At 50.4% G+C, this 17500-nt stretch overlaps 3 protein-coding genes across 3 annotated transcripts in view; 1 reads left to right on the forward strand and 2 right to left on the reverse strand.

Annotated features, from left to right (window-relative positions):
* Positions 1 to 479: 479 nt before the first annotated feature.
* ENH_00013330 (zinc finger MYND domain-containing protein, putative) lies at positions 480 to 2476 on the reverse strand (the record flags this gene model as incomplete). Its single annotated transcript, XM_013584231.1, has 6 exons — positions 480 to 584; positions 813 to 850; positions 1134 to 1201; positions 1340 to 1460; positions 1845 to 1968; positions 2210 to 2476. 6 exons carry the CDS (start codon positions 2474 to 2476, stop codon positions 480 to 482), a joined length of 723 nt encoding a protein of 240 aa, XP_013439685.1.
* Positions 2477 to 3339: 863 nt separating this feature from the next.
* ENH_00013340 (hypothetical protein, conserved) lies at positions 3340 to 11814 on the reverse strand (the record flags this gene model as incomplete). The annotated part of the gene is made up of 13 exons (XM_013584232.1): positions 3340 to 3634; positions 4633 to 4664; positions 4957 to 5024; positions 6123 to 6160; positions 7468 to 7551; positions 7788 to 7988; positions 8213 to 8306; positions 8416 to 8658; positions 8791 to 9216; positions 9467 to 9658; positions 9799 to 10062; positions 10545 to 10917; positions 11020 to 11814. The coding sequence occupies 13 exons, from the start codon at positions 11812 to 11814 to the stop codon at positions 3340 to 3342; spliced, it is 3105 nt and encodes a 1034-aa protein (XP_013439686.1).
* A 959-nt stretch (positions 11815 to 12773) lies between these two features.
* Positions 12774 to 17500, forward strand: part of ENH_00013350 (hypothetical protein, conserved) — a gene marked incomplete at both ends in the record, with an annotated part of 6548 nt that continues 1821 nt past the window's right edge. The window contains 5 exons of the mRNA XM_013584233.1: positions 12774 to 13065; positions 13301 to 13684; positions 13852 to 14108; positions 14262 to 14867; positions 15824 to 17500. The exon at positions 15824 to 17500 is cut by the window's right edge and continues 333 nt beyond it. Of these exons, the coding sequence (XP_013439687.1) occupies positions 12774 to 13065; positions 13301 to 13684; positions 13852 to 14108; positions 14262 to 14867; positions 15824 to 17500 (3216 nt within the window). The remainder of the gene's footprint in view (positions 13066 to 13300; positions 13685 to 13851; positions 14109 to 14261; positions 14868 to 15823) is intronic.

The raw sequence follows: 17500 nt of genomic DNA on the forward strand, positions 1-17500 counted from the left end.
CTTGGGCTAATAACACCGAATTGTAATTCAAATTAAACAACAACAGTTCCTGCTGCTGCTGCTGCAGTTGCAGCTGCAGCTGCTGCTGCAGCTGCTGCTGCTGCTGCAAGAGTTCCTGCTACAGCTGCTGCTGCAGCAGTCGCCGGTGCTGCTGCAGTTTCGCTACAGCTGCTGCTGCAGCAGTTGCCGGTGCTGCTGCAGTTCCTGCTGCAGCTGCTGCTGCAGCAGTTGCCGGTGCTGCTGCAGCTGCTGCTGCGACAGTTGCTGCTGCAGTTGCTGCTGCTGCTGCAGCAGTTGCAGCAGCAGCTGCTGCTGCTGCAGCAGCAGATCCACTTCCCGGACAGCTGTGTAAACGGCTCCAGGCGCGGCTGGGGCCTCGCGCTGAGTGTTTTGAACTTTGGAAGAAAAGAATAATTAAATAAATAAAATAAATAAATAAAATAAATAAATAAAATAAAATAAATAAATAAAATAAACAATTAATTGGAACAAATGCGCTTGTGGAGAGGCCAGTCCTGCCGCTGGCACTGCACGCTGCAGTAGAACGACTTGCTGCACTTGCTGCACTTCTTCAGCGGCAGGTCCTGAGCAGCAAAAGAATTGCAAAAACAAACAAATAATGCATCATTTTGAATAAAAAAGAAAATTAAATGATTTATTTCCTCTTTTGCTTCTTTTTATTCGCTTTTTTCCGGTCCATTTGGCCTTTTCGGCGACGCCGGCAGCCCCCGTACACCCCGCGAGGTGTACGTACACCCCAACGCGCGGGCCGTCTGTACACCCGCGAGGTGTACATACACCCCAAAGCCCACCTCTTTTCCGCAGTTTTCGCACTTCAGCTTCCGCGGCGCTGAAAGCAAAACATAAATACTTTCCCGCAAAACAAATGTCCCTTTCCTGCTGCTGCTGCTGCTGCTGTTGCTGCTGCTGCTGCTGTTGCTGCTGCTGCTGCTGCTGCTGCAGCACCTGCGTCTTTTTGGCGTTTCTGTGACTACTGTTTCGCAGCTACTGGAGGCACTTTGACTCTGCTTTTGAATTAGAAGCACTATTACTACTGGCACAATTGCTGCTGCTGCTGCTGCTGCTAGTGCTGCTGCTGCTGCTGCTGCTGCTGCTGCTGCTGCTGCGCCCACCCTCCTCAGGCTTGGCAGCCCCGGATTGCTGCTGCAGCAGCTGCATCGTTGCCTGCGTCTCGCTCCATCTGCAGCAGCAAATAAACAGCAGCAGCAAAACCCCACAACTAACCATTAATTAATTAATTAATTATTTATTTATTTATTTATTTATTTATTTATTTATTTATTTATTTATTTATTTATTTATTTCTTTATTTATTTACCTTCCCTTGGCCTCGGGGGGGTTTTTCATAAGTTCTTCGAAATCCTCCAAAGTCAAATTTTGTCTTTCGAACTTTTCTTCATCGTCATAAACCAGAGACAAGAAGCAGTCGCCTCGAATGTCTGCAGCAGCAGCAGCAGCAGCAGCAGCAGCGGCAGCAGCAGCAGCAGCAGCAGCAGCGGCAGCTGGGGTGAGGGCCGGAGCCAGCTAGAGCAAGTGGAAGCAGTTGCAGCAGCTGCCCATGGGTCTGCGGCAGCAGCAGCTGCAGCAGCTGCAACAGCAGCAGCAGCAGCAGCAGCAGCAGCAGCACTTCATAGATTTGCAGGAGCAGCAGAAGCAGCAGCAATTCTTAGGTCTATAGCAGCAGCAGCAGAGAGCACAGCAGCAGCAGCAGCAAAAGACGCCGAGCCGCGGAGACGAAGCTGAAACAGCGCGTGCACCGGCGCTGCAGCAGCAGCAGCAGCAGCAGCAGCAGCAGCAGCTGAGGTGTACATACACCGCAGCACCTGTGGAGCAGACGCGGGAAGCTCTGGCGTTTTTGGGAATGTCTTTAATTCTTCCGACGCTGTCGATGTAAGCATTAATTCCTTTGAAGTTGTTGGCCTTCGTTGGCAGCGTCAGCGGGATTATCTGCGCGCCAGCAGCAGGGTTTAGGGTTTAGGGTTTAGGGTTTAGGGTTTAGGGTTTGCGGGTGCGCGCGGGGGCGGCGCAGCAGCAGCAGCAACATTGGCGGCTCCAACTGAAATCCCCGCGCCGCAGCAGCAGCAGCAGCAGTGAGAACACTAACAGCAGCAGCAGCAGCAGCAGCAACGAAGCCTTAAGCAGCAGCAGCAGCAGCAGCAGCAGCAGCAGCAGCAGCAGCAGGAGTGACCTGGTAGTTCTGGGAGGAGCCCTGGAGGACTTGCTCGAGGCCCTGGTCGTCGATCTTTCCGTCGGCCTTTTTTTTGAGTTCTTCGCGGAAGTTGTCGAAGTTTTTTTTGTTTAAACAATTAATTTTTTCATTATTTAAATGAGTTTTCAAAAGATCGCGGAAAGAAGCTTCTTTTCCCTTGAAGATCAGCTGCTGCACGGGCTTGTCGATGTCGTACGGGATCAGCAGAAACTTGAATTCCGGGTGTTCCACCTCGTCCAGCGACATTCTGCTCAGCTGCTTGCAAAACTCAACAAATAATTCAAAATTAAAAACAATTTCTCCACTTTTTTAAAAGAAAAACGAACAAAAACGAACAAAAACGAACAAAAATGAACCCACTCCGCCCGCCGCAGACTGCCCGCGCACACGCCAGCTGTACATACACCCCAACCACGCCAACAGCGACACCGAAACACTCCACGAAACTGCACTTTTTATTTCCAATTAAATTCAATTTATCTTTTAAATGCAAAACTTTGCTTTTTTCGAGCCTCGGAGCGGAAAAAGAAGAGCAAACCCGCAGAGTGGGGGCTGCATGCAGGCGGGGGGCCCCCGAGGTGCCCGGGGGCCCCTGGGGGCCCCCCGAGTACCCCGCTGAGCACTTCCCTCGTTCTCTTTCTTCTGTTTTGTTCAATCCGGAATTTAAATTCTTTTAATTCTTTAAAATGACCTGACGGGCTTTCTCCGCAGCCTTCGCTTCCAGGCTTGCAACCGGGTGTACGTACACCCGAACCTGAACACCGCCCCGCTGCAGCAGCAAACAGTCTTCACTCGTTTGCCCTCCGCAGCAGCAGCAAAACAAACCTTTCCCGCCTTCCCATGCACCGCAGCAAACTCCCAAACCAACACCCAGCAGGGGGCCCCCCTGAGGGGCCCCCCGAGGGGGCCCCCGGGGGGCCCCCAGGGGGGCCCCCGGGGGGGCCCCCCGGGGGGGCCCCAGGGGGGCCCCCAGGGGGGCCCCCAGGGGGGCCCCCCGAGGGGGGCCCCCTGGGTTTGAGCGAGGCTTTGGACTTGGCGTTGGGGAGGGGGCGGGGGAAAGTGCTGCAGGTGGTGAATATGAGCAGCGGAGTTTTGCTGCTGTTGTGTTTTTATTTGTTATATTTGAGTTTTGGAGATTCTTTTGTTTTCAACTTAGTTGCGGGCTTTTTGCTGCTGCTGCTGGCCTTCCTCGCCGTCTTCAACTGGTGCGCCACTCCCCCTGCTGCTGCTGCTGCTGCTGCTGCTGCTGCTGCGGCTGCTGCAATGCTGCTGCTGCTGCAATGCTGCTGCTGCTGCTGCTGCTGCTGCTGCTGCTGCTGCTGCTGCTGCTGCTGCTGCTGCTGCGGCGGCGGCGGCGGCGGCGGCGGCGGCGGCGGCGGCGGAGCGAGGAGCTTTTGTTTGGTGCTGAGGTGTACGTACACCTGAGCGGCTCGAGTGCTGCGGGGGGTTTGCAGAAGAATTTTATTTAATTTAATTTCCTGAAAAGAATTTAATTTAATTTTCATTTTGTTTGTTTTTGTTTTCCTTTGCATGCGTTCAGGACAATGAGGCTTTTAGACGCACAGGAAAAGGAACGGGGTCAGGCAAACCCTAAACCCTAAACCCTAAACCCAGACAAACCCTAAACCCTAAACCCTAAACCCTCGAAGGTCGAAAGGGGGGGAGGAAAGGGAGAAGAAATAAAACCTCTGTTTGTGTTTTTGTTTTTGTCTTTAGGAGCGAATGACGAAAGCAGCAAAGACAAATAAAGCTGGCTGCTTTGTCCTTTAGGGTTTAGGGTTTAGGGTTTAGGGTTTAGGGTTTAGGGTTTAGGGTTTGGAGGAGGCGGGGGGGCGTGAACGAACTCCAATAATAAGCCCTTTGCTTTTATTCCTTTTTGTCTCAGTCGCTATTTACTTCGTTTTTGCTGCTCCCACTTCTATTAAATTTAATATATAAACCCTAAACCCTAAACCCTAAACCCTAAACCCTAAAATATAAATATTAAATATTATTAAACATTATTAAATATTATTAAATAATATAATTATAGTTTTTCATTTTATTTAAAAGGTTTAAAAGAAGAGAGACATGAACAAAGAAACAGCGTCAGGCGAGGGCTCGCAACGCTCAGCTAATTTGCTGCTGTTGCTGCTGCTGTTGCTGCTGCTGCTGCTGCTGCTGTTGTTGCTGCTGCTGCTGCTGCTGCTGCTGCTGCTGGGGCTCCGCCTCTGCAGCCGGTTTGGCTGCAGGTGGGAAGCGCCAGTGGGAGATGAGGGGGGCCTCAATGTGGAGGTTTTCTCTGAAGTGAAATAAAACGAAATAAAGAAAAAAAATAATTTAAATTAAATTAAATTAAAATGAAATAAAAGAAAATAAATAACTGAAATGAAAGAAGTAAAAGCATGCATGCACTTTCCCACCTGGCGTACTTCGCCGCCGCCGCGCTCAGCCTCTGCAGAAGGACAGAATTTCTCGTTCGCGTAAAATGAAAATAATTTCTTTTTTTTATTACTTTTGAATTATTTTCATCAAATTGTTTTAATATTTATATTTATTTCAAAGAAACTGGGCGAGATTAAGCCCTTATTCTGGCTGCGCGGCGAGCGAGCCAGTGGTCTGTCTGCCGCGGCTGCGTGGCGGCGCTCTGGGTGAAAAGAAACGGATTTTCTCCGTTAATGCATTTTAAATGAATTAAAATGCATTTAATTCTTTTTAAACTTTCAATTTAAACAAAAGTGACGCACTGAGCCTTCGCAGAGCCCGTCGAGCGGCTGGAGGTTCTGGGTGGCTTTCAAGTGCGCTGTACAGACACCTGCGGTGTACGCGCACATGCCGGGCTGCCTGCGGATTCGTTTTGTCGAATTTCAATTCGCAAAAGATTTATTTCAATTTAAAATAAAAACAATTCTTTTGTTTTATTCTTTTTTATTTTCTTTTTGTTTTCTCACTGAAGAAGCTGGTGATAGGCCAGGTAAGTTATCGGCAGCGCCACGGGGGAGGGGCCCCCTGCGCCGGCTTCTGCATGCAAGTCCATATCAAATCGAAAAAGTTGAATAATGGAATATTTCAAAAAAGAAAATAATCCAAAATTAAAATAAATATTTAAAATGCAAAATAAAACTCCGAAAATGAAAAGAAATTCTCCATTCAAAAATAAAATCCAAAAATCTGAAAACTGAAATTCATTACTTTGAATCCTCTGGAGCAGCGCCAGCAGAAGAGCCGCTGCAAAGACAAAAACTTAAAGGCCTTTTTTGATTTATTTATTTATTTATTTATTTATTTATTATTTATTTATTTATTTATTTATTATTTATTTATTTATTTATTTATTTATTTATTCATTTGTTTGTTTATTTATTTTTTTATTCATTTGTTTTTTATTTATTTGTTTTTATTTATTTGTTTTATTTGCAAATGCTGGAGTACCTGCAGCAGCGAAGGAGGGACAGCAAAGGACGTCGACTTCCATTCTGGCGGAGTTTGAGAATGAAAAAAAAGAATTAAAAAGAAATTAATTAATTCTTTTATTAAATTAATTAATTAGTTCTTTTAATTAATTAATTAATTCTTTTTATTGAATTAATTAATTAATTCTTTTTATTAAATTAATTAATCAATCCTTTTATTAAATCAATTAATTATATTTGTTAAATTGATTAATTAATCTTTTTAAAAGATTAAAAAGAAATAAAATCAAATTTCCTTTTCTTGCCTTTCTAAAGACTGGCTCCAGACACTCAGCGGAAGAACAGCAGCAGCAGAAAGGCCCACTGCAACAACCAGGCAGCGCCTCGTGTGCATCTGCAGCAGCAGCAGCAGCAGCAGCAGCAGCAGCAGCAGCAGCAGCAGCAGCAGCAAGGAGGGTTTGAGTTTGTGGGGTTTGTTTTGAAGTGGGAATTGGCCGCACCGAGAGCTCCAGGAGTTTCTTCGGCAGCATCTTTGTGTCTGCAGCAGCAGCAACCACGAAGCAGCTGCAGCAGCAGCAGCAGCAGCAGCAGCAGCAGTGGTCTCAGTTGCATTTTGCTGCTGCAGCACTTCTCACCTAAAAGACACATCCAGCAGCAAGTGTGGGGCGCCGACGGCCTGCGCAAGTTGGGGTGTACGTACACCTCAGAAAGGGGGCAAAGGAGTTGTTCATTATTTCTCTTTATTTATTTTTTGAATTATAAATTATTTATTTTTATTTGTTTATTCTTTGCTTTTGCTTCCAGTCTCACCAACAAGCCCGGCTCAATCAGCTGCAGCAGCTGCTGCTGCTGCTGCTGCAGCAGCTGCTGCTGCTGCTGCTGCTTCGCCGCTCTGCCCAAGCAGCACAGCAGCGCAGCAGCAGCAGCAGAGCTGTGCGCCTCGGGGTCCACAAGGAGTCTGAGTTGAAATGAATTTGAATTAAAATGAATATTATTTACTTAAATTATTTAAATTGTTTAAATTATATTTAAATTATTTAATTATTTTAATTATTTTAATTATTTTCAATTATTTATTTTTTTAAATTCGCCAAATACCGCAAAGAATGGCCCCGCCGCTTCGGCAGCAGCTGCTGCTGCAGCTGCTGCTGCTGCTGCTGCTGCTGCTGCTGCCGCAGGTGCAAGTTGATGCCATCGGGGAAGTCCTGGGGAAAAGAATTTAAATAAATCAAATTTTAAAATTATATATTTAGTTAAACAAACAGCTTTTAATTATAAATTAATTAATTGATTAATTAATTAACTAATTAATTAATTAATTAATTAATTAATTAATTAGTTAATTTAAAATTGAAAATTGTTTTATTGAGTTTAATTCGGCAAGAGATTCACCAGAGGGCTGCACGCGCTGAAGGCCACGAGGAAGCGCTGCTGCTGCTGCTGCTGCTGCTGCTGCTGCTGCAGCTGCTGCAGCAGCGGCGCCTGGGACTTGTGGCTCAGCAGGTAAGGAGCAGCAGCAGCCTGCTGCAGCCTGAGAGCGGGCGAGTGTGGAGCAGCAAAAAGATATAAAGAAGCGAAATGCAGCAGCAGCAGCAGCAGCAGCAGCAGCAGCAGCAGCAGCAGAGGATTGCGGGCTAGCTGTGAAAGCAGCAAGCAGCAGTTGTGCATGCACTTGCAGCCACAATTTGATAATTAAAAATTTGTTTAATTATTACATCTGCAGCAGCACGTGCTGCTGCTGATGCTGGCACATTGGCCCTAGCGCGCACAGCAGCAGCAGCAGCAGCAACAACAGCAGCAACAGCAGCAGCAGCAGCAGCAGCAGCAGCAGCACAAGCTGCTTGCCTCTCTTTTGCTGATTCCTCCCGCCCCAAAACTTCGAAATGAAATCCTTGCTGCTGCAGCTCCTGCTGCAGCGGCTGCAGCAGCCTGCAGCAGCAAATTAATAAGTGCAGCAGCAAGCATTTAACTGCAGCACGAAAATCGATTAGGCTCTGCAGCTATTACTATTATTATTATTGCCATTATTAGTATTATTTTTATTATTAATTATTTATTTATTATTTATTTATCATTTATTTATTACTTATTATTTATTATTTATTTATTATTCATTTATTATTAAATATTTATTTATTTTATTATTAATTCTGTTTATTTATTACCCATCAAAAGAAACAAAAACGGAAACGCGGGGAAAAAGGCGGCAGCAATTTGCCACGACGGAAACTTTTGCTGCATTCAACTCTCCGCTGCTGCTGTTCCTTTTCTTTTTCTCTGCTGCTGCTGCTGCTGCTGCTGCTGCTGCTGCTGCTGCTGCTGCTGCTGGGGGTGCTGCTGCGCCAAGGGGAGCCCCTGGCTCTGGCCTGCAGAAGGAAATCGCATGAGGGGAAATGAAAAGAAGCGAAGAGTGCACGAAAGCAGCAGCAGCAGCAGCAGAATGCTGCTGCTGCTGCTGCTGCTGCTGCTGCTGCGCAGCAGGCACTCATAGGCACATGAGCAGCAGCAGCTTTTAAGCAGCAGCAGCAGCAAATTACAGTCACTTTTGTATTAAAAGAATAATGAAAAAGCTGCTGCTGCTGCTGCTCACGAAAGAAGTGCTGCTGCAGCAACTGAAAGGGGCCCCTGAAGACACGGATGTGCTGCTAAGAGCTGCGAAAGGAAGCAGCGGGCCTGCAGCTTTCCTGAAAGAATGAAACAAATTAATTAAAATAAATTTAAAAATAAATTAAATTGATTTTAAATTTAAAAATAAAATAAAATAATAAAATAAAACAAAAGCCAGCAGCTCACCCCCGTCCAGAAGCTGCTGCTGCAGCAGCACGAGGGCGCAGGCAGCAGCAGCAGCAGCAAACAAGTCAAACAGCGCCGATTCAGTCCTCTCTTGCTGCAGCACCAGCAGCAGCAGCAGCAGCAGCAGCAGCAGCAGCAGCAGCAGCATAAGGGAGGAAGCTCTTTTGAAAGTTTGAAGAAAATGAAATCTTACGGGGAAAAGTGCTGCTGCTTTTTCTGCTGCTGTTGCCTCAAATGCCAAATCTTAGCCACCAACAGATTAATAAATTAAATAAATTAAATGAATTAAATAAATTAAATAAATTAAATAAATTAAATAAATTAAATAAATTAAATAAATTAAATAAAGAAAAAAAGAAAAGCTGCTGTTCTTACCTTTGTTGCTGAAGTGGTAGCCAAAGGCTCTTGCTGCTGCTGCAGCAACGCGAGCTGCTGCTGTCCTTGCTGCAGCAACGACAGCAGCAGGGGGACACCCGCTCCCTACCCTCTGCAGCAGCAGCAGCTGCTGCTGCTGCTGCTCCCGCTGCTGCTGCTGCTGTTGCTGCTGCTGCTCCCGCTGCTCCTGCTGCTCCCGCTGCTGCTGCTGCTGTTGCTCCCGCTGCTCCTGCTGCTGCTGCTGCTGCTGCTGCTGCCACAGGCTGCTGCAGGCCGCAGCTCGCTGCTGCGTTGCTGCTAGGAGCGCTGCAGTCCAGTCTTGAATGTTAACAAAAAGAGAATCTTCTTGAAGATCTGCTGCAGAGCAGCAAAAGAGAACATTATCAATTGCTGCCATTTGCTGCAGAGGCGAGGCTTCCTCTTGGCCTGAAGTGCGCAGACTCAGCAAGAGTAGAAGCAGCAGCAGCACAACAAGGCAGCAGCAGCAGCAGGCAGCAGCAGCAACAGGCAGCAGCAGCAACAGGCAGCAGCAGCAGCAGCAGCAAGAACAGGAGGAAAAGCGCAGCAGATGTGGGGAAAGTGGCGCAGCTGCAGCAGCAGCAAGGAATGGACTTTAGGCACTAATTGACTTTTGTCTCACTGTCTTTTATCTCTTGAAGCTCTTTGCTTTCGTTTTGCTGCTTCTGCTGCAGCTGTTGCTGCTGCTGCAGCTGTTGCTGCTGCTGCAGCTGCTGCAGCTGCTGCAGCTGCTGCCGCAGCCCTTGCCGGCGCTTTGCTTCCTTTTCCTGGCGAAGAGCCTTTCGGGAAATGAGGCGGCGGAAGCCTTTGGCCAGCTGCTGCAGCAGCTCGGGGTCTTCTTGCAGCAGCACTTCAGCAGCAAATTGGAAATTGAAAAATAATTCAAGTCCGGAATTTGAAAGACTTCGCAGCGCAGCAGCAGCAGATAACCAGCAGCAACAGCGGCTTTTCTTTGTCTTTTTATTTTATTTATTAAATAAATAATCTCACTGTCTTCTTCGCCCTCTGGGGCAGCTCCCCGCTGCTGCTCCTGAGCAGCAGCAGCTTCGTTTGCTGCTGCTGCTGCTGCTGCTGGCAGCAGCAACTTGAAGGAAACAGAGCTGTGTTCCGAATTTCTTTGGCTCTCCAGAACAATTCCTGAAATTCTTTTTGCTGCTTCGTCCTTCTCTTTTTCGCTTCCCGGCGCTGCCTCAGCAGCAGCAGCAGCAGCAGCAGCAGCAGTTTGAACGGCTGCTGCTGCTTGCGGCTTTGCGTCTGAAGCAGCTTTAATGAATTACTTTTTTAGATTTGAAAATAAAAATAAATAAATAAAAACAAACCCGAATTTGAATCATTTGAGGGGCCTTGTGAAGCCGCTTGTGCCTCTTCCTTCGACTGCGCAAAAACTTGAATTGAAATTCAAAAAAAAAATCGGAACAGCTCATGCCTGGGGCAAATAAATGTCGAATTTCTTCTTTTTTTCTTCAAAATAAGATTTAAAATCAAAAATGGGATCTAATGAAGTATTATTTTGCTGCTTTTCTTTTATTTTCCCCGAAGTTTCCGCGCTGCAGCTTTCCGCCATGCAGAGAAACTCCAGCAGCAGCGCTGCTGCCTCTCGTGCTGCTGCTTCGTGCTGCTCTGCAAATATTTCTCCAAGTTTTGAACTTTTTCCTGAGACCATTGGTCCATTAAAAGTGCCAATTGGTCCATTAAAGCTGCCATTATAAATTCAACTTGAGTTGAAGTCAACTTACTGCTGTGCAGCAGCGGCAGCAGCGGCGGCGGAAACGCGAAAAGCGAAGCAGCAGCAGCAGCAGCAGCAGCAGCAGGGCTGCTGCTTCCACTGCAGCAGGGCACTGCCACAACAACACATCCCGTTTCGCAGCTTTCGAGCTCCAACTGAAGTTCTTCTGGGGGAAAAAGAGGCGAAAGAGGCGCAGCTGCAGAAGCTGCTGCTGCTGCTGCTGCTGCAGCGCCTCGCCTGAAGTAGCAGCAGCTGAAACTTGCTGCTGCTGCTGCTGCGGCCCCCTGCTTCCTCCCGCGCAGCAACTTGCTGCGGGCTTTTGTCCAAAGCAGCAGCGGGGGGGCTTTGGGCAGCTTCTTGGGCAGTCTTTCAAAAGGAATAGTCTGGACAGCAGCAGCAAGAAAGCAGCAGCAAGGAAGCAGCAGCAAGGAAGCAGCAGCAAAATGCTTTTCTTGAAAAGTGGGAAGTGCAGCAGCAAAACTCACTGCAGCAGAATGAAGCCCCAGCTCAAAACGAAGCCGCCGCGCCAAACTCCTCGCAGGCAGCAAAGAGGGGCACTGCAGCAAAGAGCTGCACTGCAGCAAAGAGTTGTGCTGCAGCAAAGAGTTGTGCTGCAGCAAAGAGTTGTGCTGCAGCAAAGAAGGACACTGCAGCAAAGAGGGGCACTGCAGCAAAGAGCCTGGGCATGCAGAAGCTTCTGTTGCGTCACTTCGTGGAGGCAGTTGAGGGTTTGCTGCTGAGGGAGAGAGAAGGGCAGGGAAGCTGCTGCTGCTGCTGCTGCTGCCGCTGCTGCTGCTGCTGCTGCTGAATGCAGCAGGCGAAAGGGAGGTCTGGAAGCAGCAGCTGCTTCTGAGCTGCTGCTGCTGCTGCAGATCTGACGGCCTGCTGCAGCTGCAGCAGGCGGGGCGCAGCAAAGGGGCCTTTGGTGGCGGGTCTCGAGGCCTTTTTTGGAAAGTCTTTCTCTTCAAATCCGAAAAGGAAGCAGCAGGAAGCCTCCGAAGCTGCTCAGGAAGCGCTGGAGTGGCGGATCGCACGAGAAAGCGGACGGCTTGCGGGAGGCTGAGGGCTGGGCATTCAAGTTCGGCTCGGGGGGCCCCGAAGGGCAGCAAGAAAGTCTGGAGTTTTTTTCTTTCTTCAAGTTTCGACAAATGCCAAAACTCCGCGCCAATAAAGGCGAAGACGGAGCCCCCCGCGTGCAGCTTTCGCCGCTTCTTGAAGGGCTCGTTTGGAGCTGCAGCGGCGCCGTTTTCCGAAATCCAAAGGGCCCCCGAGCCGGCCATTCCCGCAGAACTTTGTTTTCACTTTTCGAAATTCTTTTTGGCAAATTCAAATTCAAAGAAGTGCAGATTCCCGCGGATTCCTCGCGGCGCGCTGCGCAGGCGCTGTTCGGGTGTATGCGCAGCTCCGCGTGGAACGCAACTGACACGAAGTTGAATTCTCCTCAAAAGAATCTTTGAAGACCTTTTTCGAAAATCCAACAAATAATTTTGCAAAGTGCTGCTTTTATTTCACCAGTTTCTCTCCGTTTGCGCCTTTTTAGCGGCTTCAGCTTTCCATTTTGTTCAGGTTTCCGCTGCAGCGCAACTTGAATTTCGCCACTTTAAAGTTTCTTCCTTAATTGCAAACTCTGCACTTTGCTGCTCCTTTCCACAATAATAGAAAAGAATTAAATGACATAAATGAATTCTGGAGAAGAGAAGATCTTCCTTGGCGAATTATAATGCATGTTTTGAACACAAGATGAATCCATCATGAGGAACTTTTCAAACTTTCAAATTAACTAAAAACCAAAAAAGGCCTTTTGTTGGATTTGAGTTGAAGTCCTTTTGACTTATTTTCTTTTGGAAGAAAGCAGCAGCAGAAAGGCGAAAGTGCTGAAGCAAAGACTCAAAAGATTTCGTCTTCAAGTAAGAAAAGCTGGAGCTCTTGAGTGAGGAAGTTTCAACTACTCTACCAAGCAGCAGCCCCACTGCAGCAGCAGCCCTTGCTGCTGCTGCTGCTGCTGCTGCTGCTGCTGCTGCTGCTGTTTTAGAGGGCCAATTCTACACTGCGAAGCTGCAGAACTCTATTTTCATTGTTTTAGCAAGACTGCTCTAGTGTACATACACTGAAGGTGGAAGGCCACTCGGCAGCGGAGCTGCAGCAGCCCATCGTAAGCCAGCATCCTGGAAGTGCTTGCTGCTGCAGCGCTGTTGCTGCAGCAGCAGCAGCAGCAGCAGCAGCAGCAGCCGCAGGAGGCATGCGCGGCAGCCGTGCAGCGGACCCGTGTCTTCAGCAGCAGCAGCAGAGCAGCAGCAGGGGCAGCAGCAGCAGCAGAAAGGCACCGCAGGAAGCCGGGAGACAAATATTGGCAGCAAATGAAGCAAAAAAGACAATAAAAAATGCAAGTTGCAGCATGCAGCAGCAGCAGCAGCAGCAGCAAAGGCCCCCGCCTGCTGCAGTGACCTGCGCAGCAGCTGCTGCTGCGGGGAAGCGAAGGCGGGGCGATTCGCGAGCGATCTGGAGTTTACTTGGAGAACAATTCACCTCAAGTGGGATTAATTGCAAAATAATTGAATAAAAATCCAAGTTTTAGCGGTTTGCTGCTTCTCCCGCTGCAGCGCAGCAGCAGCAGCAGCAGCAGCAGCTGCTGCTGCCAGCCCTGCGGCGAGGCCTGGGGGCGTGGCCGCCGCTCCGGCCGCCAGCTCGCGGCCGCAGCGAAAGCTCTGCATGCAAAGTTAGTTGGGATCTTTTTTGAGTTTGTTTTGGTTTGTTTGGCCTTCGCAGCAGTTCTGGGGGCCGGAGGCGGGCAGCAGCAGCAGCAGCAGCAGCAGCAGCAGCAGCAGCAGCAGCAGCAGCGGCCGCGTTGCCCGCGAGCTCCGTCGGACTCGCCTTTCTCCGCCGTTCTCGCGGCCGCTGCTGCCGCAGCAGCTTGCTGCTGCTTCCCTCCCGCTGCTGCTGCTGCTGCTGCTGCTGCTGCTTCCCCTTTGCTGCTCGGGGCTGCAGACCAACAGCATGCTGCTGCTGCCAGCTGTCTAGACACCCCGCCGCCCTCGCCTCCACTCCCCAGCGCTTTTTCTCTTCACTTTTTTTCTTTGGATTTTCGCAGCAGCCAAATGCCCGAAAAGCGCCCTTTGCGGGGCCCGCGGGCTTCCGCTGCCCCTCCAGAAGGTGAGTCAGCAGCAGCAGCAGCAGCAGCAGCAGCAGCAGCAGCAGCAGCGGCAGCAGCGGGCCGGCAGCTGGCTGCAGCGCAGCGCCGCGGGCGCCCCTCAGCCAGCAGCAGCAGCAGCAGCAGCAGCAGCAGCAGGTGTGCGGGTGTGCGTGTGCTGCTGCGTCAGGCGGGGCTCCGAAGAAGCGGAAGGCGAAGCTGCCGCTGCTGCCGCTGCTGCCGCAGCAGCAGCAGCAGCAGCAGCAGCAGGCCAGCCTGCTGCAGCACAGCTTCTCCAGAGTCGTGGGCAAACGCGGGGAGCCCCTCGTTTGGCTCAAGAAGCAAAGCTTGCCCTGGTGGCCGGCGCTGCTCTGCAGCCCCGAAGACCCTTTCCTTAACCCGCCGCTGCCCCCAGAGCTCAGGGCCCACAGGCCTGGCCGCCTCCTCGTAAGCAGCAGCAGCAGCAGCAGCAGCAGCAGCAGCAGCAGCAGCAGCAGCAGCAGCAAAAGCGGCGGCGGCAGCGGCGGCGGTGGCGGTGGGGTGGCAGCAGGGGTGGCACAGTGACAGCGGCGGTGGCAGCGGCGCTGGCATTGCGCGCAGCAGCAGCAGCAGCTGCTGCTGCTGCTGCTGCACGGGCAGCAGCAGCAGCAGCAGCGTAGCTGCAGGAGTAGCAGCAGCAGTGGTAGTACTGGTAGTGCAGCAGCAACTGCAGCCTTGCGAGCAGCAGCAACTGCTGCATCAGCAACAACACCTGCAGCAGCAGCAGCAGCAGCTGGAACATCAGCAGCAACACATGCAGCAACACCAGCAGCATCAATATCATCAGCAGCAGCACCTGCAGCTTCAGCAAAAACACCAGCAGCAGCAGCAGCAGCACCATCGGTGGCAGCAACAGCAGCAGCAACAGCACCAAAACCAGCAGCAGTACTAGCAACAACACCAGCAGCAGCAACAGCAGCAGCAGCAGCAGCAACAACAGCACGACCGCCACCAGCAGCAGCAGCACCAGCACCAGCACCAGCAGCAGCAGCAATAGCAGCAGCAGCAGCAGCAGCAGCAGCAGCAGCAGCAACAGCAGCAGCAGCAGCAGCAGCAGCAGTGGTTGGTGTGTGTGCAGGCGCTGCGTCTGGCGGTGAACAGCTACTGCTGGGTTTTGCCTTCGAAGATAAGGGACTTTCGGCTGGCCTACGACGAGATAGCCCCTGGGTGAGACTTTTTCGAATTTGTTTTCAAATTCTTTTTTATTATTTTTCTTTTTTTTTCCAACTTTTTTGCTTCTGAAGACTGCTGCTGCTGCTCCCTTGCTGCTGCTGCTGCTGCTGCTGCTGCTGCCCTTTTTTCCGCGTTTTTACTTCACTTTTTGCTGCTGGAACTGCTGCTGCAGCTGCTGCAGCAAATAAGTCCATAATGAATAAAATGCCTCTTTTTCTGTCTTTTTGGCACTAAAATGCATTTTAAATGTCAAATAAAATAAAAATATAATTTTTTTAATTTATTTAATTCAAAATTTTGCCAGTATTCAAATTTAAAGGACTGGGGAGGCCCGAGCCGAGCAGCAGCAGCAGAGCCTTTGCCTCTTTGCTGCAGCTTCTCGTTTTTCCATTTTGTTGAATTTGCATTTAATTTGCATTTAATTTGCATTTAATTTGCATTTAATTTGCATTTAATTTGCATTTAATTTAATTGTAAATTATATTTATTTAATTTGCATTTAATTTGCATTTAGATTCATTTATTTAGCTTCAGTTGGCATTCAATTCCCTGCGGTTTCCGTGGTCAACTCCTGTTCAACTTGCACTTCGTTGAATTCAATTTCTGCCCAAGTCAAATTAATTGAAAGAATTTAAAATTAATAAAATTCATTTTTTTGAAAACTTGAATTTAATTTCAACTTCGTTTTCTTTTTCCGGTCTACTTCGCTGCTGGCTCTTCGAATTCAAGTTCAAGTTCCTTAGCTGTCAGTGTGCCTCCTGCCTCCGATCCGCGCCAATCTCTTGTCCATTTCTTTTCATTTTGATTTTAATTTAAATATTTATTCATTTTAAACTACTTTTGCGCAAATTCGCGCAAGTTTCCGCGAAGTTTCTCAGAAAAAAGTTCAAGTTCAAGTTTGCTGCTGCAGCGTCCGGCGGCTGAACGCGGCGGCGCGCTTGGCTGTACAGACAGCTCTCGAAGAGTGCAACTGGAAAGACCATCCAGATTGGACTTCCATTTCTGATTTACTTTCGGGGAGGGGCCTGACGGGGCCCGACGCGGAGTGGATGACGGACCACGAGGAGGAGTCCGACGCAGACTTCGAGCAGCAGCAGCAGCAGCAGCAGCAGCAGCAGCAGCAGCAGCGGGGGAACGGGAAGGAGAGCGAGAGGAAGGCCCAGCCGCAGCAGCAGACGCAGCAAGGCGGTGAAGGCAAGCAGACGCGAATTAAAAAGGACAAACGCCCCAAACAGAAAACGAGCAGCAAGGAACAGAGCAGCAGCAGCAATAGCAGCAGCAGCAGCAGCAGCAGCAGCTCCAAAGCCAAAGGCGGCAGCGGTGACAAGGCCAGCAGCAGCAGCAGCGATGCAGCTGCTGCTGCTAAGGCAGACCCAGCTGATGCCAAACGCAGCAACAAACGGAAAGCAGCAGCAGCAGCTGCTGCTCCGAAGGAGGCGCCGCCCACGCCAGCAGCAGCCGCAGCACCAGCAGCAGCAGCAGCAGCAGCACCGGCGCCTGCTGCTGTTGCTGCAGACAAGCATGCTTCACCCAGCAGCAAAAAGTCAACAGCAGCAACCCACAAGCACGCTGATCGGCAGAAACGGCACAGCAGCAAACGGTCAGAGCCAGCAGCAGCAAACAAGCACAAACAGCAGCAGCAGCAGGAGAAGCAGCAGAAGGAAAAGCAGCAGCAGGAGAAGCAGCAGCAGGAGAAGCAGCAGCAGGAGAAGCAGCAGCAGGAGCAGGAGCAGCCACAGGAGCAACAGAAGGAACAGCAGCAGGGCGAGCAGCAGCAGCGGGAGAAGAGCAAGATCGCGAAGGCAATAGAGGCGCGAAAGGCAGCAGCAGCAGCAGCAGCTGCTGCTGCTGCTGCACTTGCCGCTGAAACAGCAGTGAACGTTGACGCTGTGAAGAACCAGTCAAAGAAAACAGCCCCACCGGCATCTCCTATCCGCAGCAGCAGCAGCAGCAGCAGCAGCAGCAGTAGCAGCAGTAGCAGCACGCGCGGCAGCAACAGCAGCAAAGGCAGCAAACGCAGGAGCAACTCCGTGGGAGCAGCTGCGAAGAGCCGCAGCAGAAGCAGAAGCCGGAGCCGCAGCAGCACGGGGCGCAGCAGCAGCAGCGGCAGCAGCAGCAGCAGAGACAGCAGAGGCAGCAGCAGCAGCAGAAGCAGCAGCGCCGCGCAGAAGACCAAAAGAAAGAGCCCCTCTAGGGGCCGAAGCATAACCCCCAAGCTGCGCAGAAGCAGCAGCAGCCGCAGGAGCAGCAGCAGCCGCAGCAGCAGCCGCAGCAGCAGCAGCAAGCGCAGCCACCGCAGCAGCGAGCACAGTCACCGCAGCAGCAGACACAGTGAGCCGGTGAGCGGCAGCAGCAGCAGCAGGGGCAGCAGCAGGAGCAGCAGCAGAAGCAAAGTAGCCCGCCGCCCTGCTGACGGCAGCAGCAAAAGAAGAGACATTAGCAGCAGCAACAGCAGCAGGGGCAGCAGCAGCTCCGGAGTCAGCCGCAGCGGCAGCCCCAGAAGCAGCGGCAGGAGTCGCAGCAGCAGCGGCAGGAGCCGCAGCAGCAGCGGCAGAAGCCGCAGCAGCAGCGGCAGAAGCCGCAGCAGCAGCGGCAGGAAGCGCAGAAGTGGCCGAAGGAGCCGCAGC

This window comes from Eimeria necatrix, genomic scaffold (assembly GCF_000499385.1).
Source record: "Eimeria necatrix Houghton genomic scaffold, Enh_scaff141, whole genome shotgun sequence".
In the NCBI taxonomy this organism is placed as follows: Eukaryota; Apicomplexa; class Conoidasida; order Eucoccidiorida; family Eimeriidae; genus Eimeria; species Eimeria necatrix.